The following is a 25,009-nucleotide window of genomic DNA, read 5'->3' on the forward strand; positions in this document are numbered from 1 at the left end:
TCCAGGCCGCCCGGCGGGTGGCTTCAGAGTACTCAGCCCGAGACGCCTCGGCCGTCGCCAGCCCAGCTTCCCACTGTGCCACGCCAGCCGCGTCCCGTTTCTCCTCGGACACCCGGCCCGCCTGCTCCACCAGCGGCAGCCTGTGGCAGGAGGAGCCGACGCGACACAGCCACCGACGCCCGCCCGCCATGACCCCTTGCCGTCGCGTCTCCGCGGCAGCCCATCTCTCTCGTTATGGCGGAGGCCTCGCCCCACGACCGCAGTTACCGGCCGCCACGCCGCTTTCCTCGGGACGCCCGCCGCAGCCGAAGTGAGGAACTCGCGGCGGCCCGTTCCCGTGGCAACCGGACGGCGCCTTCCCGTGACGCGCAAGCTCCGCGACGGGCATGTCAGGTGGGCGCGCTGACGTGACACGCAGGACCGGCGAGATGCGGCTCCGCCAGCGCCCCGAGCCGCCGGTGAGCGCGCGGGGCGGGGGGAGGTGCGTGACAGCGCCGCTCTGCCATGGAGACCGCGGCCCCGCCGCCCTGCCCGCCGCCCCAGGGTGAGGAGCGCGGGCGCTGCCGCCGTCCCGCCGGGGTTCTGCCGGCGCGGCATAGGAGCAGGCACTGACCCATTCCCAGGTTGGGCGAGCCCCCCGGACCCCCCGTGCTTGTTCCCCTCACTCCGGGGTGGGGAGCTCCGCTGGGAGGCAGCTGGGAGCGGCGTGAGTGAGAGCCGAGAAAGCCCGAGAGGGTTGCGGCGTTTCCGTTACTCTCGGTGGCACTGCCGCCTGGGGCGGATAGAAGGATGCCCTGCCTCAGCCCGAGTAGTGCCGTGGGTGGGTAGCGAGGCAAAGACGAATGTGGCTGCGAGTATTTCTGGCTGATGTTACCGGTGTCGGCTTCGGGAGGGAGCCACAGGATCCTGTAGGCAGGGGAAGTTTTTGAGGTGTGTTCTGTGTGAGAGTTCAGGTTGCCTCTGACAAGGAGGAAGGCGGAAAGCTTTGACGCTGAGGTGCGTAAAAGTTCGAAGCCTTCAGCCCTATCAGTGGCTAGGTTTGGAGGTTCAGCCCTGTCGGCAGCTAGACTTGGAGGTGTTACGGTTCACGCTTCCAAGTTGTTCTGGTGAAGCTCCGGTTGACGCTTTCAAGACTCGCAGCTCAGAGCGGCCTGCTGAAATTTAAACTGAAGTTTTCCCCAGAACTGGACTGGAGCCGGCGCCTCTGCGCTCGAAGTTTGCCAGCACCCGTGAGAGGTTGCTGTCTGTTCTCTAGGAACACCGCTTGCTCCAAGAGAAGACACTTCTCGCAGTGTTCGGTGCGGGAGCTGTGAATGGAGGCAGAGTCGCCGGCGTGCTGCGGGGGGAGGGGGGGTCAACGAAGCAGCCCCTCGGAGAACTGCCCCATTCTAATTAAAGAGGAAAATTGAAAACCCACTTGGGCAGAAATGAGAATAAGTAATAAAGATAAAACCTCCTGATAACGCATGTTTGTGCGTTGATTCTACTTCCCCCTTTTCCCCCCTAGAGTTTAAATTTCTAGGTGCAGCATTTCAGCCAAAACGTGTATGTGCAAAGAATATTGTGCCGTTTTCTTCACAGAGATGCTGGAAAATTCTGCCAGTGAGTTCAGCTGTTCTTTCTGTTGTGATTTTTAAACTTGTGTACTTCTGAGAAGCTTCTATTTTTGCCAAGAAAATCCAAGAAAGCCGCTTTATTATTTTTTCTTTTTCCCTAGAAAAAAAGGGGCCCAGAAAGAACATAATTGCTTTGCTTCTTTGAAGTGTTTGTCTAGTCATGAATGTTAAGTGTAAAAGCTGCTCATCTGGGAAACGGATCTTGTTACCACGAGAGCTGCTCATCTGGAAAATAGATTTTGTTCCTGATTCAGTGCAGGAAATTAACTTTCCATTCGGAATTATTTTTGGTGTGCTTTAGCAGTCAGCAACAATAGCAACTGAATAACTTGGTCTGTTTGGGTTCCTAGAATATTTTCCTAAATATTTGTATGCTGTGAGTATTTCTCAGTGTTTTCCAATATTTTTCTTTGTGCCCACATATTTCCCAGTAATATTTTAGGAAATGGAAAGGAAGTTTTTGTGTGTCAGGTAGACTGTTTTTCCACCCCCTCAGAGCGGACAGATTTCCATCTGCAGGGAGATGCTCCTCTTGCTGTGTTTTGGGGTTTGCAACTTCTTCTATCAGAGATATTCAGGCATGTGGGTGACGCTTTCTTGTCTTGAAAGTTACCAGCGTTTCTCTGTCTCTCGTGAACTCTTAAGTGAGGTTGTGTTTTGCTATCTTAAGGTTTGTTGTTATTATTCTGGCATTGGGTTTACTTTTGTTGCTTAAGGAGAGTTTGGTTGGTTTGGGTTGTTGTTGTTGTTGTTTTGTTTGTTTGTGGTTTTCTTCCTCTTCATGCTTTCCGTCTTGGCAGTCTCTGTGCAGCATTCCATGATTTCCAGCTTGTACAATCTGTGTAACTCTTCATATTGAATGTGCTTCAGCTTTTTGGTTTAGTATCTATGCAGATGATATTTACATGTGTTCTTGTGGGTTGAGAAATGAGCTTTCCACCTCATGTCACTGAACTCAGGCTGCTGCTGTTGTGCCTATCTGTAATGGTCATGTAAATGTTTTACTAACTTGCTGAACTCAGTTAACTTCCAGCTTCTTGAAACCGGTCCCCTGTAATTACCTAAGCATGTTTCATTGCTCCTGTTGAGCAATGATAAACTCAAACTCGAATAAAGCAACTTGACTGATGTTTTATGTGCCTCTATGACCTCATCACTTGCCTGATACATAGTCCACTCCCACTAGCTGAAAGAAAAAGGTGAAAAAGAGAAGTGCAGGCGCAGTGTCTCTTGAGGCAGCCCTCTGGTGTGGTTTTAATTAGGAGTCTCTGGAGTGGAATAGCTGTTGCTTCTGTCCTGCTTCAGGTGTGTGCCTAATGTATTCACATTTAGTACTGCTCCTCTATAAAGGCAGTAACTGGAGCTGACTGATGGTGGCCTGTGCCTTTTACCTGCTCAACTGCTTGCTTATATTAATGAACTCATGCTCGTGTTACTGTTACCCTGTTCTTTCCCTTGGTTGTTCATTTTATCCACCCTACTGTATACTGCAGCTAGGAGTTTAAGTTGTTTTAGAGGAACTCTTCTGGAAATATTTCTCCTTCTCAGTAACTAATCTCTTGTCTGTCTACCCCATTTTTTTTTCTCCCATTCTTTCTTCTGTCTTTTTCCAGATTCCTTTTCCATTGCTGTTTCTGTTATGTTCTGCCTATTTCCCTCTGCTCATCTATTTCTATATTTCATGTGGACACTGTTTTGCTAGTGTTATTGATTAAATGGTCTTCACCAGTCATTGCTGAAGATCAATGTGGTTGGTTTGTTTTTTAATTCTTAATGGGGGTGGAGAAAAATTAATTCCAAGGTTGGTTGTGTAAGGTTTTGGTTGGTTGGTTTTTTTAACGTGGAAAGCAAAAAAAAAAGTCAGAGGAGAAATAGAGAATGGAAAGTATGAAATCGTGGTGGATGTCTGAGAAAGAATAGAGAAGCTTATTGAGGGAGTGTTTAATGAGAAGCTAAGGCTCCTCCACTAGTAGATTTGGCCAGAAAAGTATGTGTTAACGATGGCAATTGCTTGGATATTTTTGGATCATCAGAGATTCTGAGGCTTGTGTAAGTGTCACATGCCCTGTTTGTAATAGGACTCTGGAGTTTGTTGTTAACTGCAGGTGCTTGTGTTGTATTTGTAATGATTCAGTAAGCAAACTCCTTAAATTGCATGAGAATAACAACACCTCCTGTGACCACCGGGAAGGTAGCACTAACTGTTGCAGCTTGTGTGTGGTGTTAAAATGCCACAGCTTCTTGGATTTTGCTATGGTTAAGTAAAGGTGAGTAATGCCAGCTACATCTTAGCACAAATCCACAGCTATGAAACTGCCAAAAGGCTCATCACCGTTCATGAAATCTGTTCAGGATAGGGCTTTTAAGTTGTTACTGGTTAGAAGGAAGTGTATACTCATTTCCACACAAAATGTCAATTGTTTAGAAAGTCCTGCAGCTGATCTGTCTCACAGTGACCAGGGCTATTGCCTAGTTGTGGATTTGAAAAGTCATTTCTTCCTCTTCTCAGAGTGTACTTCTAAGGCAGAGTAGATTGAGAGGCTGTGCTGCTGCCTACAGCTCTCTGCGTTTATGAGGAACAGAATGAACATGAAGGCCACAGAAGACATGCAAAGTTACACTTCTGCAGTGGGCTGCCTGTTGGAGGTTTTTTTTCACCCTAGAGACAGCTAAATGCCTGAGTGATTTAGACACTTGAGGAATGACCCTAGCATGATACTGGTTACTGAGAATGGGTAAAAATTAATCTCACTTTGCTGTAACTGGGGACAAAGGTGAAGGACGGAAATAATAAAAGCCATGTAAGGGCTAAATCTGGGATAAAAGGTAGTGGAGGATAAGTGAATTCCTTGGGTGTGGAAGAAGGAAGTGTGGAAATAGAGGTTATGTCAAGTTCACATAGAAAGGAAAGGAGAAAAGTTAGGATTAGGAATGAATTAATATAAAGATAGCAAATAAAGATTTCAAGAGAATTAGTATAGTGGGGCTGAGCAGATCACTAGAAGACAATGACATGTAAGGGCTAGAGGTGTGTGAGGGTCTTGGACAGAGCAGAAGAACAGGTTTATGAAGTAGAATGTTCAGTGCTGTGGACGGTTGGATACGTTACCAAGTGTTTGGAGAATGATAAGGAGCTCTTTGCACCTTCTGCATGCTGAGCACTCGGTGTGTATGCCAGTGGAGACAGTACTGCATATAGTGAGGCATCCAGCCACATGCTCCTTTCTCCTGTTGGAAGGCAAATAACAAAGCTGTACATTCTCCTTTTTGCCTGGGTAGCCAATGAACTCTTATTATTTCTGTGCCTGTATCTTTCCTTCATTAGCAGTTCTTAGGAAAAAATAGATGCAAAGAGAGAGATGTAAACAGAGAGGTGTAGTTGGTGGTCTTGGCATCCAATACTGTGTCACACAGCTTTGGAGCCTTGGCTTGTTTAAGCTGTTATTACAAGCTGCATAAGCAGCTTGAGTGTTCAGGGCAATTGGTGTAGGTGTGAGAGTGTGGTGGGATTTTTGCTGGGCTTTTTGTAATTCTGAAAATGAAAACTGTGTCAGGATAAAATGATGAAAACCCAAAATGAAGACAGAAAAGTATGAAAATACTGAGAGGCAAAACCCAGGGGCACCCTCTTATTTCACTCTCTTATGCATCACAGGCTTCTCTTGGGGATGAGGATGCTGCTGCGAGGATGTGCCTTTACTCTCTGTGTGCTAATCTATCCCAGCAGCTGTTCCTAGCTCAAGATGAAATTCTCTTTGTTTGTGACTCTGAATAACACTTGTGTTCTGCCACAGCATCTCAATCATGTAAATGTTTGGGTAAAGTGGTTCTGGCCTGAGCTTCCCTTCGGCGATGCTTCTTTTCAGAAGAATTTGGCATTTTGGCTTTTGAGAGGTTCTGGGGACCTCCAAGCCAAATCAGAGAAAAAAAATCTCAGCATTAGAAATACTGGGAAGCAGACTGCTTTAGCTCTTCTGCATTTGAGAAGTGGAGAAAACTTCAGTCTGAAAGAATAAATCGCTTTGATATAATTGTAGCGCTAAGTGCAGTAAATCATGTCTTTTGGATGAGGTGCTGAAAAGCATTTAAAGGGCAGAATGTATTTGTACAGGTTGTGCTGTAGTTTGGGTGGTTTTTTGCTACAGACTTTTTAAGGAGAAAACTCTTGGTAATTTCCACTCCTGCTTTTCTCTACAGGACCTACTACAGCTCTGTGATTGCTGATCCATGCTTGACTGCCTCCAGAAGTCCTGGCAAGATGGCATCCTCTAGACTTCCCATCCTTCTAGCATTGGCATTTTCCTCTTTGTCCTTTGTTCTTTCCCATTCAAACAGGGAGATGTGGTTTCAGGATTTCCTTCCACCTAACATGTGCCCTCTCTATGCCAAAGACAACACTTTTTATGGCATAATGTTTGACGCAGGAAGCACTGGGACCCGGATTCACATTTACACCTTTGTGCAGAAGAGCCCAGGTAATACCTTCTGCCAGTCTGGGCTCTTGGAGTGTGTTGACTTATGTTCATGCTTACCAAAAGAGTTGTTTGGGTTTTTTTTCTCCCAACACAGCATTTGGGAAAAACTGAAGCCTTCTACAGTTTGGCCTTCAAATGGTCCTCTAACAGATGATTAGAGGACACGGTCTCAAGCTGCACCAGGGGAAGTTTAGGGAAGTTTAGGCTCGAGGTGAGGAGAAAGTTCTTCACTGAGAGAGTTGTTAGGCATTGGAATGGGCTGCCCAGGGAGGTGGTGGAGTCATCAAGAGGGGATTGGACATGGCACTTGGTGCCATAGTTTAGTCTGAGGTCTGTGGTGACAGGTTGGACTTGTTGATCTTTGAGGTCTCTTCCAACCTTGGTGATTCTGTGATTAGTGTCCTTTTGTGGTGGTGTTTTGCTTCAAAAATGTGGGTTTGGTTTTTTTTGGCAGATCCTTTGAAACTGAGAGATTTAATTCTGGATATACTGGAGAATTCTGAATTTCCAGAGTTTTCAATCTATCCAGGTGTTTAAATTAATGTCTCATTGATTTGGAAAGAGGCCTATGCCCTTTTTTTGGTGAAGTTACATGTTACCAGCAAGAGATACTTAAATTCTGCATATGTTTATATGTCACATTTTGTAGCAAGTTAAAATCAATAGATTAAAGAATGATAAGCAGTGAAGGTCAGAGCCATTTCCATGAGAGTTCCCCTATGCAGACACACCACACTCCAATGTATCTGCTTCTGACACAGTGCAGAGGTGCCTGAGTTGGCTGCACCCAAGACAGGATTCAAGAGGGTGGATTATCTTGGGTACATATAGTCAGCCAATTTGCAAAGGTTGAAGTTTGGTCATCAGGGCCACAGTATCCATGTGCCTACATGTGATTCCAGCCTTTGTTTGGAAGGACTAGTGCAACATCCAGATCTGATGAACTCAGCCTGACTTGTAATTTGCAGTACTTGGAGACAGGCTCTGCACAAAAGCTGCATCTGTTTGGGAATAGCAACTGTTTGGTTCTGCAGTCAAGTGCTAGAATAGCATAGCATAGCAGAGCAGAGCAGAGCAGTTAACCAGGTTGGAAAAGACCTTTGAGATCATTGAGTCCAACCTATCACCCAACACTTATCTAATCAACTAAACCAATAGCTTGAGCCCAGTCAACTCTGTTCTGTGTTTCTGAACTGGAAGGATCACCTAAGGATAATCACGGGCTGACTTCATATGAATTGTGTCTTGATGTGAATTAATATTTCACAATTAGCTTGGGGACAGAAGGGCAAAGAAATTTTACTAAGATGAAGCAAGCATCATACCACGTTGCTGTAGCTCATTGTAGTTCATAAATGCAGTGGACATACTTCTAATTATAACAGCCTGCTGTTAACAAATTGTTTATGAACTTGGGGGACACATGGGTAGCATTGTGTTAGATATGCTCCGGAAGTGAAGGAGCAGTCACTGGTTTATGAAGGGGAATGGTGGTGTTTGCAAGGGGAAATCAGTGACAGTCATTTTACAGGAGTTGCAGGCAAACTTCTTTCTTGTGCAGCTAAGGAAAAAGATTCTAGTGGTTGACTGTTTCATGCAATGTTTTGTTTGTGCAGAAAGCCTTCCAGAATTAGAAGGGGAAATCTTTGAGTCTGTGAAGCCAGGTCTTTCTGCATATGCTGATCAGCCTGAAAAGGTAAGGCTCTCCTTCAGTCTCTGCAAGTAGGTCTTGCTTCTGCTAATGGCAGTTGAACTCTACCAAGTTCAACTGCAGAGAGTCCAAAAAAAATGCACAAGTCCTACTGCTGGCTCTCTAAGCCTATTTTTGTGAGTTAATTTCTACACAGTGAAAAGGGAGCTGTTGTTTTATGTATTTCATCAGTGGATCAATGGCTTAATTGATTGCTTAAATGCTATATATAACCAGACTATATATGTCTTTGAGAAATTTCAAAGACAAAGTGATTTTTTTTTTTGGTTTTGCTCTAGCAGAATCCATATTCAATGTTTATTTCCCCTGTAGCTGTCCCAAATATGAGTAAATATATACTCCTGTCTCATTTACTAGTAGTTTTCTCCTTTTTGTTGAAATTTTCAGTGCTGGCCATGTTCAAAATGGGGTTTGGTTTGTTTAGTTTAGAAGTCAATAAGGGATTAAGACTGTGAGGGTTTTCTCTGTTTAGTCATGTTGCACTGTCAAGCAAAGAGGGTGCATTTCTCTGACTCTTAAAAATGTTCAGGTTTGGGGTTTTTGTGGTTTGTATAAATCAGATCTATGAAAGCTAATTTTTGTTCATAAGTTATGGAGAAGGGGAAGCATAAAGATGGACTTGGGAGGTTAAGCTAGTCCTTAAGTGTATTTTCTGCCTCTACCCTCAGACTTCCAGTAACTTGTTTTGATTAATTTCTATTATCTTTGGAATCATGGCATAGTAGCAAGTGCTCAGTGATGTGCAGGACTCGCTTCAGTCATGCTCAGTTCAAGTCTCTGGTAACAGTTCTAGATGAATAATGGTTTATGTACAGGCAGTTACTCTTCTACAGGACTTTTGTTCTTTTGTTTATATACACAGTGCCATCTTACACTATCAGATGTATTGATTAGCACATACATTGATAATTTTAATAAAATATTGGAGTGAGTTGCCTTCTTTATTTTCAAATTGGGCTGGTTGTGCACAGCACACTCATTCCATGCCACTCTATTGGATCAGGAGTCAGAAATTATTAACAGAGCAGAGCATGTTAATGGAGAGAGTCATTAGCCATTGGAATGAGCTGCCCAGGGAGTTGGTGGAGTCACCATCCCTGGAGGTGTTCAAGAGGGAATTGGACGTGGCACTTGGTGCCATGGTTTAGTCATGAGGTCTGTGGTGACAGGTTGAACTCGATGATCTTTGAGGTCTCTTCCAACCTTGGTGATACTGTGATAATAGAAGTGTACCCAGGTGGCCAAGAAGGCCAATGGCATCCTGGCCTGCATCAAGAATAGTGTGGCCAGCAGGAGCAGGGAAGTCATTGTGCCCCTGTACTCAGCACTGGTTAGGCCACACCTTGAGTACTGTGTCCAGTTCTGGGCCCCTCAATTTAAGAAGGATACTAAGACTCTTGAACATGTCCAGAGAAGGGCAGCCAGGCTGGGGAGAGGCCTTGAGCACAAGCCCTATGAGGAGAGGCTGAAGGAGCTGAGATTGTTTAGCCTGGAGAAGAGGAGACTCAGGAGGGACCTTATTGCTGTCTGCAACTACCTGAAGGGAGGTTGTAGCCAGGAGGGGGTTGGTCTCTTCTTCCAGGCAACCAGTGACAGAACGAGAGGACACAGTCTCAAGCTGTGCCAGGGGAAGTTTAGGCTGGAGGTGAGGAGAAAGTTCTTCACTGAGCGAGTCATTCGCCATTGGAGTGGGCTGCCCACGGAGGTGGTGGAGTTGCCGTCCCTGGAGGTGTTCAAGAGGGGATTAAACATGGCACTTAGTGCCACGGTTTAGTAGTCATGAGGTCTTGGGTGACAGGTTGGACTTGATGATCTTTGAGGTCTCTTCCAACCATATTGATTCGATGATTCTGATCCTGTTGTTGTCACATACAGGGCCAGTCCTGAAGGAAGCTGTCATTTTCCAGATGCCCTGCACTGACAGTCAGACATTTCACAGGCTAAAGAAGATGCCAGAGGAATGATAGATTAGATACTCTGCTCTGTGTGCTCTAGTAGCCTTGGAGTCAGGGCCTTAGCATAAGGGGAGTTTCAGGTTTCTCAGTTGCGTTCAGTGCTACAGAAATTTGAGTGTGAAACTGTATGGAAGAGCAAATGGCTCTGGATTTTTTTAACCTATGAAATCTTCCATCATTTCACTACATCTTTTGTGGGTTATGGATTTTGTTTGTTGGTTTTTGGGATTATTTGTGTGTGTGTTGTGTAGGAGAGAGAAAGAGTTCACCCCAAAAGAAATTGCTAGAAATGTCACAGCAGAATATTTTTTCCCTAGTGCCAAACTGTGGTTGTGAAAGCACTGTAAATAACTGAGAGCCCGGCAGTGACAGCTGTAGCTCATGTGGTAATAATTTTACAGGTAGCATTTTAATAACACTATTTACTATGGACACACCAGAGTTCTTGTGTGGCGTTCAGTGAAATCTCCAGACCTTCCCCTTGACCTTTGTAACTTCAGTCAGTAATTGCATTGTTTAGTTTCACTGCAAGGTGTTTAGGATTGTCAGCTAATCAGCTCCCTCACCTCCCTTCATCCTTTCCAAAAGATACCTTCCACAGCGAGTGACATTTCTCTCAGCTAAGATATGTCACAGGTTCTAATGAGAGGACACAGTCTCAAGCTGCACCAGGGGAAATTCAGGCTCGAGGTGAGGAGAAAGTTCTTCACTGAGCGAGTCGTTCATCATTGGAATGTGCTGCCCAGGGAGGTGGTGGAGTCACCGTCCCTGGAGGTGTTCCAGAGGGGATTGGACGTGGCACTTGGTGCCATGGTCTAGTCATGAGGTCTGTGGTGACAAGTTGGACTGGATGCTCTTTGAGGTCTCTTCCAACCTTGGTGATACTGTGATACTGAGATGTGTAGAACAGTTTTTGGACTTATTCTGGGAGTGGGTGAAGTATCTCTGTTGAATGAACATTGGTTTCACTAGTGTTGAGAGGGAATTGGGAGGTCTGTTTTGTGTTGCCCTGTAGGAGGAAATGGTGAGAAATATTTTTTCTTTTTCATTCAGGGTGCTGAATCTGTCAAAAGGTTGCTGGACATAGCTGTAGATGCTGTGCCACCTTATCTCTGGAAGAAGACCCCCGTAGTATTAAAAGCCACAGCTGGACTGCGTTTGCTGTCAGAGGAGAAAGCTCAGGCTCTGCTTTTGGAGGTAATACGAAGATCTTGTGGATACTTTAATCTTTAGTATTGCTTTTCCTGTTGGTCATGGGTTCAGCCAGTTGTTCACACTGTTTCATCTTTCATGGTTCATTTCTCCATTCCATTTACCATGAGAGTATTTCAGCTATGAAAATTGACTGTGATCCCATCACAGCACAAACCTCACAGAATTCACAGATTTTCTTGTATGGCCCTGAAATCCTCTGTCTTGATTTGGATGGAAAGCATGGGGAGAGAGAGCTATTATAGCCTGGAGAAGAGGAGGTGGCTCTGGGGCGACCTGATAGCAGCCTTCCAGTACTTGAGAGGGGCCTACAGGAAGGATGGAGAGAGGCTGTTTACAAGGGCCTGTGGTGACAGGACAAGGGGCAATGGCTTCAAACTAGAGAAGGGCAGATTTAGATTGGATATCAGGAAGAAGTTCTTCACTATGAGTGTGGTGGAACACTGGAAGAGGTTGCCCAGGGAGGTGGTTGAGGCCCCTTCCCTGGAGATATTTCAAGGTGAGGCTTGAAGAGGCCCTGGGCAACCTGATCTAGTTGGGGATGTCTCTGCTGACTGTGGGGAGGTCAGACTGGATGACCTATGGAGGTTCCTGCCAGCCTGGACTATTCTATGATACTTCTTTTTTCTTTCCTGATCCATGAAAGAGGAAGAATACTGCCTGCTCCACACACTTGTTTTATTTCATACTCCAGTGTAAAAGAAAACTTTCTCTGTCACTCTCTGAGAAGAACAAGACTTGTAGGACTAAACAATGATTAGATTTCTTCTTTCTTCAGGTGAAAGAAGTGTTTGAGGAATCACCATTTCTTGTTCCAGAGGACAGTGTTAGCATCATGGATGGGTCTTATGAAGGTACATTTTGTAAGGAGGAAAAAGTAAAAGCAAAGAGAGATACTAGAGAGATCTTATGAATGTGGGATGGAAGGAAAAATGGTCCCTAAACTGAGGGGAATAAATAGAAGGGTTCAACCCTGTTTGAAACAATGCAGTCTGGCTTTACCTAGGTGGTGTTGACTACCTGGTCATCTGTTAGGCTACAAATGCAGATACACAGAGGTTTATGAATTAGCTAGGGAAGGTTCATCTGAAATCTTCTGAGGTTCCAGAACAGGACCTCATCTCAGAAATAATTATGCAGACGAATGCAAGCTAACTAACTGAAGCCTGCTCTTGGGAACTGGTGGAAAAAGATGGTGTACATGGCAATATATAGGAAGCTTATGTAAAATGCCTCATGAACTCTGCAATACCAGCGTTAAAAATAACCTCCTATCAATAGCTCAACAACTTTTGGGTTAGAGTTGAGAGCATTGTGAGTGTTAGAGGAGAATGAAGGATAATTGGCAAGTGAAAAAAACTGATAATGAAAGAAATAATAAAAATACTCTGATGAGGAAAAAAACCTGAGCTAGTGAAGTAGCGAAAGAGGTAACATAAATTACAGGGTGATGTGAAATATGTTGTAGGTTTGGAGTGGGTGATGGTTTTGCAGTGCAGAACAGACTGCTGTAACAGTTTGGCTCTGTTTGCAGACAGTATTAACTTGGAGAACAGGCAGGTAATAATCCTCCTGTGTGTCATCTGTGATGTTACATTCATCTTAATATCCTGACATATGTATAAGTGGGAATTAACCTCTGAAGTTTAGGGCAGCTGTGTTAAGTTAGTAGTGATTTTCAGGTAAATAAATAACATGTGAAAGGGTGGGAATGGTGGGGAGGAGGCTGTGGGAGTGTTCAGTGGTGACTTTGTTTTCTTTTCATTGCAGGAATTTTAGCCTGGGTCACTGTGAACTTTTTGACAGGTAGTTAATTCTATATAACTTCTCTCTAGTTATGAACTTGAGTCTCTTCTGTGGAGGCAGACAAACTCACTCGTCCTTGGTTGCCATGTCCTGCTTTTTCTCCCCATTGTGGCACCACTGGTCAAGTGGTGAATTGTCTTGGGCAAGCTGTGTTCCAGAGAGTGAGCCACACCTGTAATAAGAGAGAGGCCTCTTTATCCAGAAGGCCTAGGAGGCACTGGCAAGCTGGTGCTTCTAACATGCTAGAGGAGTGGTGCTGCTAATCTGATTTTAGGTGGGAGGCAAGATTTTACGGTGATCTTCATTCCACTGTGAACTATGCAACTGCAGTGGTGTAACAGGGAATGCACTGGTGCCCTAGCCCTCTAAGACATTCTGGGAATGCAATCCACTGAAAAGGAGAGAAAATCAGTACTCCAGCAGATGCAGGAGCAAGCAAAAAGGCTGCTCTGGGTGAAGAGAGAGGATCATAGCTGGTTCTGCTCTTGATATCTTTCTTCTCCTACTGTTCTTGACCAGCTGCCTGGTGGTGCCAGAATTCATGTACTCTCCCTGACAGTCTCCTGCAGGAGAGGCTTTTGTCTCTTCCTTTCAGCTTTTGCTGCATGTCTAGAGATTTACCTGGTTTTGTCGATTTGGAGGTGAAGTTGGAATCAAGGCAGAAAGTCCTGTGAATCTTCTCATAATGCCTTCTGCTTGCCTACCTTTTCTCTGTGATACTTTTTGCCTTTGAAGGCCAGCTCAGCCACCTTGTATTGCTGTGATGTTGTGATGAGATTGTGGCTGTCAAACATGAATGCAGTATTTTGCACTTGGAGCTGTTCTGAGCATGATGTTGTTTGCAGGGCAGCTGGCTGGCCAGAATCAGCATACTGTTGGGATTCTGGACTTGGGAGGAGCCTCAACCCAAATCACATTCCTGCCACGATTTGAGGTGAGGAGTGGTTAAAGGCACGTGGATTGGGACTGCAGGGCCAGTGGAAAGACCTTTGAACACTGCTGTGCTCTCTGAGATATTTTTTTCATCACTGTCACAAGCAGAGTGTCTGTGGCACACAGAATATCTTGTGTTTCTGTTCCCTTTGATATCAGCAGTTGGCTGATAGGCATTTGCAAACAAAGGAGCCAGCATAGCAAGGAAGAAAAAAGCAAGCAAGTGGGTAAAACCAAAGGGAGACAGCTGGGAAAGCTCCATTGATGCAGACAATTATGTTCTATTTAATAAATGAAGAGTGTTTCCAGGGACTATTCTTGCATACTACATGAATATTACTTTGAGTTTTGTGGGTTGTTTTGTTTGTTGTGGGGTTTGTTTGTTTTAGGGAGGTTTGTTTGTTGTGTGGTTTTGTGTTTGTTTTTCTTTACAATTTAAGTCTGAGAGCAGATCCTCATTAAATTTTGGAGGTGGTTGTCTCATGGAGAGGAGAGGCTGAGGGAGCTGGGGTTGTTTAGCCTGGAGAAGAGGAGACTCAGGGGAGACCTTATTGCTGTCTACAGCTGCCTGAAGGGAGGTTGTAGCCAGGAAGGGGTTGGTCTCTTCTCCCAGGCAACCAGCACCAGAACAAGAGGACACAGTCTCAAGCTGCACCAGGGGAAGTTTAGGCTGGAGGTAAGGAGAAAGTTCTTCACAGAGAGAGTTGTTAGCCATTGGAATGTGCTGCCCAGGGAGGTGGTGGAATCACCATCCCTGGAGGTGTTTAAGAGGGGATTGGATGTGGCACTTGGTGCCATGGTTTAGTCATGAGGTCTGTGGTGATGGGTTGGATTTGATGATCTTTGAGATCTCTTCCAACCTTGGTGATTCTGTGATATGGGGCAAATATCTGTTATAATACCTAGCCAGTCCCTCTATGTATTTTTTAGCATTTTCTTTTCTAATTTTCTTTGAAAGTTCCCCTCTCTGCCCCTTAGCCTCTCTCTGCTAGATTTTCATGTCTATAGTTTGCATGGGAAGAGTACCTGGATGTTAGAAGAGCACTATAGTATTCTATACTTTGATTTCACATGGACATTAGAAGAGCACTGTAATATTCTATACTTTGATATCACAAAGTTGGCTTTGTCCCCATTTCTTAAAGGCTTCCTTTGCTCAAGACTTTTTTTGTTGTTTACAGAAATGAAGATTCTCAAAAGATGTGTGGAGACCACAAAACCCACGTGGTTTTCATGTCAGGTTATTTTTGTTGTGCCGTGGCAAGTCATGTTGAAACATGATGTGCAACCTTATCCTGCTCAGCAACGCCTAAAATACTCTAGGGCCTGTCCTCTGTTTTGTGTTGATAACACCTGCTGAAGTAGGCACTGGACCAACAGGAAAGGGTGTTGCATGTCAGGGTTTTGGAGAATAAATAGAGCTGTGAAGCAGGCTGAACTGCAGCTCAGGATTCAAACATCTCCTTGGAGCCCTGCAAGAAAAGGTCGTGGGAGTTTGCTACTGACTAGGACCAACGGTGGGAATTTGTCAGGCAGTGTGGAGTCTGAAGGGGACCAGCAGAAAGGTTGGGGAAGGACTGTTTAGAAGGGCTTGCAGTGACAGGACTAGGGGCAGTGGATTGAAACTGGAGCAGAGTTTAGATTTAGGTTGGACAAAAGGAAGAAGTCCTTTACAATGAGAGTGGTAAAATACTGGAACAGGTTGCCCAGGGTTGTGGTTGAGGTCCTCTCACTGGAGACATTCAAGATCAGATTTGATGTGGCCCTAGGCATCCTGCTCTAGTTGGAGGCGTCCCTGCTGACTGCAGGGGGGGTGGATAAGATGACCTTTGAAGGTCCCTTCCAACCCAATGCAATCTGTGAGTCAAGGGCCATGTTGCCTGCTTGTAGGTTATGTCTGCTTCTTGTCTGTATTGTTAAGTTCATACAGAAAGCACACACTCAGGTTATGTTTCTGAAGAGTTTGTCCCATGTGACAGAAGTGTCAGGCATTTCTCCCTTTGATTTGCAGGTTGTTGGGTTTTTTCCCTTTCCAGCAATTTGAGGCAGCCACATGTTTGCTCTTGTATTAATTTGTAACAGAATGCTGGAATAATAGGAGTCATCATTTAAATGCAGATAACAAGCAAAGAGAGGACATGCATTGGTGTCTTGAGCTAGTGTTATGCTTTTGGGGTATTATTACCAAAGTTACAAGAAACCCAAACCCAATCATCATTATGAAATTCCTGTCTGGTGCCTGCCTCATTTGGGAGGGATGTGAGGATTTCTACATTTTTATGAAAGTAAATCATTTAAAAGCCAGGTTTTCCCTCTCCTGGTTTGCAACCTTCTGCACCCTCCTTGGCAAGCTAATTTCTTGCTGCCAATTGGGCTTGGGAGGGGTGCGGGGTGTGTGTGCAGTAAGTCCTAGTGGGGAGGCATTGAGGCTTGGTAAGCCTGTCTGGGGTGGGGCAGTTGGCCTATTCCTGGGCCTACTGAGGCTTAATGTGTGTGTGTGAGGTTTCAGAAGGTTTTAGCCTAGCAGTGATGCCTGGGTGGGCTCAGGTGGGAAGCTAGGCCCAAACTGATTCTGTCCATTTGTGTGTACACACACGCGCGCACACACACACACGTATATGTATTCTATCTGTGTGTGTCTATACACAAACACACACACAGAATCATAGAATCAATAAGGTTGGAAGAGACCTCAAGGATCATCAAGTCTGACCTCATGACTACTAAACCATGCCACCAAGTGCCACGTCCAATCCCCTCTTGAACACCTCCAGGGACGGTGACTCCACCACCTCCCTGGGCAGCCCATTCCAATGGCTAACAACTCTCTCAGTGAAGAACTTTCTCCTCACCTCAAGCCTAAACTTCCCCTGGTGCAGCTTGAGACTGTGTCCTCTTGTTCTGGTGCTGGCTGCCTGGGAGAAGAGACCAACCCCCTCCTGGCTACAACCTCCCTTTAGGTAGTTGTAGAGAGCAATGAAGTCTCCCCTGAGCCTCCTCTTCTCCAGGCTAAGCAACCCCAGCTCCCTCAGCCTATCCTGGTAGGGCTTGTGCTCGAGGCCTCTCCCCAGCCTCGTTGCCCTTCTCTGGACACGTTCAAGAGTCTCAATGTCCTATATATCTGTGTGTTTGTGCCTAGACACACACATATATTTTCCCTTTTCCCCTGAATACCCTTTGTTTTTCTGTGTATTTTTGTAAATAGTATTCTTATTTCCTATTTGACCTCAGATTCTGTGTGAGTGTTTTTGTTTTACTCCTTTGAAGTAAAATACCTTTCTGTGTGCTCCAACCAAGACAGGTTTACAAAGAGAACTCAGAATCTGGGAAGGCCTGAGTGTGTGAGGTCAAGGATGTGACTGGCATTCCAATGAAAATCTGCTAGACACCCAAAACAAATTTCAATTTGTTCTTGTTCAGGAGAAACCTGAGCTGAATATTGCCACATTTCAGCTTTAAACAGGCTTGTGGCTAAGTTTCTACAGCTCCAGATCTTACTTGGTAGTGGTTTCTTTGGTTTGGGTTTTTTGGTTGGTTTTTGCTGTACGTCTGGTTACTTGAAGGGTAACTACTGGGATCCTACAGCTTCAGTCCTCTCTGAGACTGTGCTGCTTGGCCCGGAGTAACAGTGTGATATGAATACACAGGGCCAAGAAGGGATGGGAGAATGAGATCACTGGCAAAGGATGGAGAGAAACAGTTTGAGATCTCATAGACTGGAAACAAAGGAACAGTAAACTGAGCCCTAAACTGGTTCAGATTTACAAGAATATGGAAGTTGGTCTGGCAAGAAGTTAGAGACTGAGTACTGGTGGGGTCAAGGTGCACACAGAAGCAGTACTTTGAAAGGAGGAACACAAGGCATTGAGACAAGAGGTTAATTTAGAGGAAGGCACTTAAACCAGGAGGTGAAGCCAGGTGTAAGACTTGGAGTCACAGTGTTTGAGTATCAGCCAGACATTTAGCATAGTGAAAATGGGGCCTGTACTTCCCTTGGAATTTTTAATTCCTCTGAGTTCCTGAACTGAGATGTCTGGTCTGATTTGCAAACTTTGGAGTGCTTCTACTGCAGCTGGTTTTGGCCAGGGCTCTGTGTATTTAAAAGCAGCACATAAGTGCTCTGGAAAATGCAGGTATCTTGAACTGGAAAGTATTTTCATCCTGATCTGTTGTGTTTCCCTGTTGTACATTGAAGTAACACAAAGACGTATATAAATAACCTCAGTGTAAAAAAAACTACAGATATTAGAGCAGTTGGAAAACTATTCTTTGTTTTCAAAGCAGATCAGATGAGTCTGCAGTAAAGCCTGTGGGTGTATCTGTGGTATTACATCAGTGTTGGTTATTCTTTCTTGCATGCTAGAAACAAAAAGATTTCTTCTTTTACTTAACTTTTAGGAAACTTTGAAGGAAACCCCCAAAGATTTCATTACCTCATTTGACATGTTTAATGGCACCTACAAGCTCTATACTCACAGGTAAGGAGCATAAAGGCTGTTATTCCCATTGGGGAGATCAATCTTTCTGCAGCCCCAGAGCCAACCACAGATGGCCATGTCATCCCTATTACCAGCTGTTGGGATCAAGACTACTTCTTTTGTGCTTGAAACATTAGCTGGAGTGGAGCATGACATTAGCTGGCTGGAAGCTTTCCAGGATTGTAGTTAGTATCACTGCAAGCACATATTAGTTGGCCTGTCACATGAAGAGGAAGCTCATGATGAGTCACTGTATTTATGGAGAAGAATGCTTATTGATGGATTCAAGGCAAATATCCTGTACCAAGCAGAAAGGTGGATATTGTGCCAGTAGTCAGAACTGAATCTGGTCAGAGATTTGCAAAGAGGATCTTCCAGAGACTTCTCTTCTTAGTTTGAAATGGCACATCTCATGAGCATCTGGACCAAAAGTAAAACCTATACTGATGTAAACCAAAGAAAGATGACCAGAGGCAGCTAAGTCCAGACCGTGGAGCTCAACAGAGTTTTGAACCAATTGAAGGTGATTCTTGGCCTGGAATAATGTAACTGTGCTTGCTGGGTTAAACTGATGAGTTTGAGATGTCTGCAGTGAAACCCAGAATTTACCTGCATGACTTACAGTCCAGTTGAAAACTTGACCATCTGTAAAAGCGATGATGTCAGCCTGCAACTAGTGGGGTGAGGATTATCTTCTCAGTTACAGAATACGTTTACTTGACCACAAAGCTGGTTTCATAGCTGTCCTCTCCAACTGCTTACATTTACTAATGGAGCTGGTTGCTCTATTCACCTCTACACTCCATTAGATCACTTAAAATAATTGAGATTTGAAAATCATCTAATAAAAAATGAGGCAGCTGGAGGTGAGTTTAACTCTGATTCTTCTGCAGACATCTGTATTGACATGACAAAAGGGTAAGTAACCAAACACAGAGGTGGGAATGAAAGACCAACAGGTTTTTAATCTAGTTATCCCTGGAAATTTCTAAGGCCAGGCTGGATGGGGCTCTGGGCAACCTGATCTAGTGTGAGGTGTCCATGGCAGGGGGGTTGGAACTGGATGATCTTTGAGGTCCCTTCTAACCCTGAAAATTCTGTGATGCTGCTGAAGCCAATAATATGTAATGACACTGCCACATGCTAGCTTGCAATGAGTATAGTGGTAAACTGTGGAGTCACAGGTGAGCAGCTGGGGCAGGGCAGCTCCCCTGCCGTGCAGAGGGGAAGCGGTGGGCAGTGGAAGTCCAGGGATCAAGGCTGGCTGGAGCCTGCTGCCTCTCCTGAGCCAGGCTGTGTGTCTGCGGCGGTGCCACCGCCGCACGCTGGGAGGTAAGAGATAAGCCAGAAGCTGTCCTGGCCTGTGGGAGCAGCCCTGCTCTGCCTGCTGGCTTCTCTCCTAGTGATGCAGGAGTTAAAGGTCAGACTCTGGGGTGGATGGAAAACACTTCCACCGTGGCTGGTTGCATGTTGGAAATGGCTGTGGGCTTAAGCTGCACTGTTCAGGATTCTTCTGCTCTTGCCCAGGTGTGGCCTCAGACACCACAGCCTCTGTGCTGGGCTTGGGAGACTCCTCTTGAGGTCTGTGGTGACAGGTTGGACTCGATGATCCTCGAGGTCTCTTCCAACCTTAGTGATACTGTGATACTGTGAATATCACACAAAGCACAGCTCCTGTTTAGTGAGAGGTTCTGCAGCTCTCCTGCCCTAAGAGCACATAGTCTTAGTGTGTGACACAGGAATGGCCATCCTCTTCCCCATGCACTCCTCCCATTCCCTTTAAGATTGTGCATTTTCATGACTTTCTTGTAGAAATATCACATCAGCTCTTCCCACCTTCTGCAGTTTTATCCATTTCACAGCCCTGTGATTCTTGAGTTTCTGTCACTCTTTTGGTACTTGGCATTATTTTGGCAAAGGGAACTCTGTTTTGTAGAGGGGATAAATTTAGTTTAAGTATTCCAAGATTCAGGAAGAAGCTATGAGTGAAGCATACCAGATGTGCAAGAATTCAAACTGTCATGTCTTTCTTCATTTGCAGCTACTTGGGGTTTGGACTAAAAGCTGCCAGACTAGCAATACTTGGAGCTTTGAATGTGGAAGGTATGTTCATATGATGAAACATCCAAGATACTTGAAGAGATGGTTAGTCTTAGCCTTGTGTCAGCAACCCATTTCCTGTTTTGGGGGGATTTTGCTGTTATAGATCAGTCTGGAAACAGAGGACCACTTGTTAAGGAGCTGTCTTGTCAGACAGCTGCTTTCCCCTAGATCCAGGTTCAGCCAGCAGTGAGGCCCAAGTGCAGATTCCTGACATGGGAACATACACACATTATATAGATATGGCCAGGCACAAATGCACAGCTTTGCAAGCATCCACAGAAACACAAACAGTATGAATAGATCTTTCTCCTATGGACTGCTCTTTAGGCTAAACCCAATTGATAGGTCTCTCTGGTACCCGTCTGGCCTGCTGGGTTCCCCAAGACCTCCTGTTGCATTCACTGACCGGTCCAGCGTGAAGTCCACGAGCATATTGCACACACTGCCACTCCCTAGCCTGCATGTGTACTCGCATTCCAGAGTCTTCCCAATCTCTGACCCAGGCTTAAAGTTCACCCAGTCTTCCTGGCCAGACCTTGGGCCTTTTGTCCAGTCTCTGTCCGGGACCTGGAGTCTTTCTTTCCGCCTTCTGGATTCTAGCTTTCCATCTAGGTGTGCTTGCTTTTTTTTAATCCCCTCCATTTTCCCACACTCTTGTTCTCTCATCCCTTGATTCCCCCTTTCCCTGCCTCTGATCCTTCTCCTAAACATCCCATAGTAATTTTTGCACGGTTCCACAGTTCTTTTGCAATCATTCTGTAATGTTTGCTGGCTCTATGAGAGCTGTATTTGCCACAGCAATCATGTTTTCCTCTCACCAGATGCAGCCTGAACCCTTCAAGGGTAGTGGCCATTGAGTGTTGTAGGAGTTCCTGTCTTCATTGCTCAGTTGCTGTATTTGTGTTGCTTATCAGCTCTTTGTCAGGGATTTTATATCTGTGTGTTTGATTTATTGCCCTTCTTGTCTTGTGTGGTTTAACAGCCATTACGCAGATATCTTTGCACCACTTATCTCTCATTAGCAAATGACAAGCCCAGCTGCTCTGCAGCTTGCAGGACAAAATGGGCACCTTCCAGATATTTCCCAGACTGAAACTGGTCCATAATTCATACTCAGTCTGTGCAGCATCCATTGACTCAGATTCCCCTACGTTTGCTTCGAGACCTGAATGAAGATCTTTCGGCCTTTTATTTCCTGGTTCCGCATATGGATTGACAGCTGCGTTAAGTTTTACCCTTTCCAACTCTCCCCTCTGGTTTCATTCCAGCTGTGGATGGACAAATGTTTCGCAGCTCCTGTTTGCCAAAGCAGCTGGAGGCAGAGTGGCACTTTGGGGGAGTGAAATACCGCTATGGTGGCAACAGAGAAGGTAAACCAAGCAGACTTCTTGCTTCTTCTAACATAAATCTTCTCTAGAGTCTGAGTTTTCCTTGGCAAATGCTCCGTCAGCTACCTTGGGTTATGAAGGATACCTGTCCGGCCACAGATGTGAATTCCTGACAACAAAGTAAAACCTGAAGCTGTAAGAGTAGGTGGCTTGTATTATCCAGGTTCTGTCTGTGATCTCTCACTACAAATGGAAACTACATAGTAAAGGTTAAGAGTTACTTGTGCAGAGAGGAGAGCTTTTTCTGAGGCTTGGAGCTGAGTGCAAACCCTCAGCTGTGCTAGGGCACATCAAATGTCAGGCCAAAATGTATCATTTGTGGAGCTGTTTCATGAGGTACTTTCCCTAGTGCTGCAAACCAGGTGATGCTGCTACCCTCAGTGACTAGAACAAGGCCCCTTTGGTGACTGACGTTGCTTTGCTTTGCAATGGGGAGCACGAGAGCGGAGCTGGAGGTTTAGTGTATGAAGTGGGTTGATAAAATTCGTGTGATAGGGAGGGCAAATGTAGTAAGTGGCAGCAAAATGAGATTCTGCTGACCACAGAACGTAGCAGTGGATGTTTTGCCTGATGTGGAGGAAGCTTTTCGTGCAGTTAATACTGGTTTGCACAGTGCACCTTTCACATACTGCCATGATCTGCTCTAACCAGTTCCACTCTGTGGTGGTGATTTGGAGTCCTTGCCTGCATGCAAGTGCCATGCTGGATCACAGAAGTGATAGCTAAGATCTTCTCATGTCTTCTTGTGCTTTAATCCCTGCTTCTTCCCTTTTTGGTCCCATGGCTGCTGATTCTTCCATCTCCTGGGTATGCCCCTTCGGCTCACCCTATCTGTGTGTCTCCTGACAGGAGAAACAGGATTCAAGCCTTGCTACTCAGAAGTGCTCAAGGTTGTCAAAGGGAAACTGCACCAACCAGAAGAGATCCGTGGAAGTTCCTTCTATGCCTTCTCCTATTACTATGACCGAGCAGCTGACACCAACCTAATTGGTAAATTGGTTTGGCACAATCTACTCCATGTCAGGGTGTCAACCAGAAGGTGGCCAGAGGAACCCTGGAGGCTGGAGCCATGAGGAGCAGGCAGACAGGGAAGGAGGAAAAAGAAATGGTATTGAGAAAGAGGAAATAGACCATATGCCTCCAGGGAATGAGTTTGTAGCTGACAGTGTGTTTTGATGTTCTGGTGAGACTTATGCTCAGAGCTCCAGTTATACTTGCAGCTCTGTCTTCTGTTACCAACATCTCATTCCTAGCCTAGCAGCACTGAGTTGCACTCTAGGGTCAGCTCAGATACAGAACTCCAGTGCTTTCAGGTCCATAATGGTGTTTTCTCACCTCTTCCTTTTCAGATTATGAAGAGGGGGGTGTTTTGGAAGTGAGAGACTTTGAAAGAAAAGCCAAAGAAGGTAATTGTCACAAGACTTGGGAAACTGGTGTGGACAAAAAATAGCAAAAGTCTGAATGTATAGGCAGCATATCATGTGAGTTTGACTTCAAAAGAATAAGTTTACTTAACCTTTATTCCACTTACACCTTGTTATGTTACTGGCCTTTTGTTAGCCAGCACCTCTAACTGCTGCAGAAGAGTGATGGGATTATGTTGCTGTAATAAGAGATGTATTTATGATGGAGCAAAGAGAAACTGGAAGTACTCTGTGGGTTATTCTGCAACCTTTCTTGTAGAACAGTTGTGTAGTATGTATCATGTGTCTCATGTAGCTGCACATAGAAGTGGGGGGGCTTGTTTACCTAGGCTTTGCATTGAGGTCAGTTCAAATGTATGATGTGGGTAAAAGCTCCTTTAAGCTCCTTTATGCTGCTGAGATCCCTTTTTTGCTTTTCCTTCCTTCTCTAGTCTGTGATAACATGGAGAGGTACAACTCAGCCAGTCCTTTCCTCTGCATGGACCTCACTTACATCACTATTTTACTAAAGGAGGGGTTTGGATTTAGGGACAACACAGTCTTACAGGTGAGAAAAACAGTTAATAGAATAGAATTGACCAGGTTGGAAAAGACCTTTGAGATCATTGAGTCCAACCTATCACCCAACACCATTTAATCAACTAAAGCATGGCACCAAGCACCCCATCCAGTCTCTTCTTAAAACACCCCCAGTGATGGTGACTCCACCACCTCCCTGGGCAGCACATTTCAATGGCCAATCTCTCTTTCCGTGAAGAACTCCTTCCTAACATCCAGCCTAAACCTCCCCTGGTGCAGCTTGAGGCTGTGTCCTCTTGTTCTGGTGCTGGTTGCCTAGGAGGAGAGACCAGCCCCCTCCTGGCTACAACCTCCTTCAGGTAGTTGTAGAGAAGAAATAAGGTCTTCTCTGAGCCACCTCTTCTCCAGGCTAAGCAACCCCATCTCCCTCAGCCTCTCCTCACAGGGCTTGTTCTCCAACCCCCTCCCCAGCTGTGTTGCCCTTCTCTGGACACATTCCAGCAAGTCAACATCTTTCCTAAACTGAGAGGCCCAGAAGTGGGCACAGTAACAATTTCAGTATAAATCAACACACATTAGTCTCTTGTTTTTAACTTCTCCCCCAGCTAATTATCTACTGAGCCTTCCTAGGGTTGTTACATGTAGTTACTATCACCATGTGTAACATGAATCTAGGACCGTTAGAAACAATGTTTTTGTCTTCCTTTATAGCTAACAAAGAAAGTAAACAACATAGAGACAAGCTGGACTTTGGGTGCTACCTTTCATGTACTGCAGTCCTTAGGGATAACCTATTGAGCTGTGACATTCCTGTGGACTTCAGCATTTGTGAAAGGCTGAGAAAGCAAATTGAAATCTTCAGGTATGCCATTGGGCTGGAGTTGATCACGGAGCAGAACATGGGCCCGAGCTTCAGATCGTCACAGACCTTCACCCCAGATCATGCACAATGAGAGTTGCTGCAGTGTAATTTATAATTGTGATTGCCATAAATGATCCAGAAGCTGCCTCCAGAAAGTCAAAAGGCCTAAACTCCCAACAGAGAATCGGTAAGGGGCTCAAAGCCAGCTTTCACCTGCACATTTGTATAGGATGCGAATGCTAGGAGCAGAGAGTACCTGGCCCGTGGTGGCAGACTACAGAGACCTGACTTCCCCTCCCCTTGTGGCTTTTTTGTTGTGTTTTTTTTTTTTAAACATACATAACTTAAGTTTGCTAGTGAAATGTTAAATACAGAAACTGAAGGTAGCAGCAGCAGTCATTCAGAGCAGAGTGAACCACCCTGCAATCGCTGCCAACATCAGTGTTCCAAGTACCTGGCTGTTAGCTTGGCTAATACATTGGAAGTTGACTCCAGTCTTTCAAGAAGGGGCCTGCTGTAAGGACACT

General features: G+C 45.2%; 1 protein-coding gene across 2 annotated transcripts; it reads left to right on the forward strand.

Moving 5' to 3' along the window:
- The first annotated feature begins 391 nt into the window (after positions 1-391).
- ENTPD5 (ectonucleoside triphosphate diphosphohydrolase 5 (inactive)) lies at positions 392-24,746 on the forward strand. Of its 2 annotated transcripts, none has more exons than XM_054162045.1 (14): positions 392-544; positions 5,814-6,091; positions 7,708-7,787; positions 10,811-10,954; positions 11,748-11,823; positions 12,740-12,775; positions 13,621-13,709; positions 18,107-18,186; positions 20,228-20,289; positions 21,558-21,659; positions 22,527-22,667; positions 23,027-23,083; positions 23,533-23,648; positions 24,332-24,746. In XM_054162045.1, exons 1-14 carry the CDS (start codon positions 429-431, stop codon positions 24,416-24,418), a joined length of 1,464 nt encoding a protein of 487 aa, XP_054018020.1. In that variant the 5' UTR covers positions 392-428; the 3' UTR covers positions 24,419-24,746. The 2 variants fall into 2 exon arrangements, with proteins under 2 accessions (XP_054018020.1, XP_054018021.1); XM_054162046.1 differs by lacking the exon at positions 392-544 and adding an exon at positions 2,815-2,921 and having other exon boundaries at positions 24,332-24,744.
- Positions 24,747-25,009: the final 263 nt, after the last annotated feature.

The sequence above is a fragment of the Dryobates pubescens genome, chromosome 5, assembly GCF_014839835.1.
Source record: "Dryobates pubescens isolate bDryPub1 chromosome 5, bDryPub1.pri, whole genome shotgun sequence".
Lineage (NCBI taxonomy): Eukaryota > Metazoa > Chordata > Aves > Piciformes > Picidae > Dryobates > Dryobates pubescens.

What these genes read in the sequence shown, in the direction of transcription:
- ENTPD5 (XM_054162045.1), top strand. Translation starts at nt 429, where the DNA reads ATGCGGCTCCGCCAGCGCCCCGAGCCGCCGGTGAGCGCGCGGGGCGGG. An exon ending in CTATGGTGGCAACAGAGAAG is followed by an intron (nt 21,660 to 22,526) that starts GTAAACCAAGCA and finishes GTCTCCTGACAG; the next exon opens with GAGAAACAGGATTCAAGCCT. An exon ending in TGAAAGAAAAGCCAAAGAAG is followed by an intron (nt 23,084 to 23,532) that starts GTAATTGTCACA and finishes TTCCTTCTCTAG; the next exon opens with TCTGTGATAACATGGAGAGG.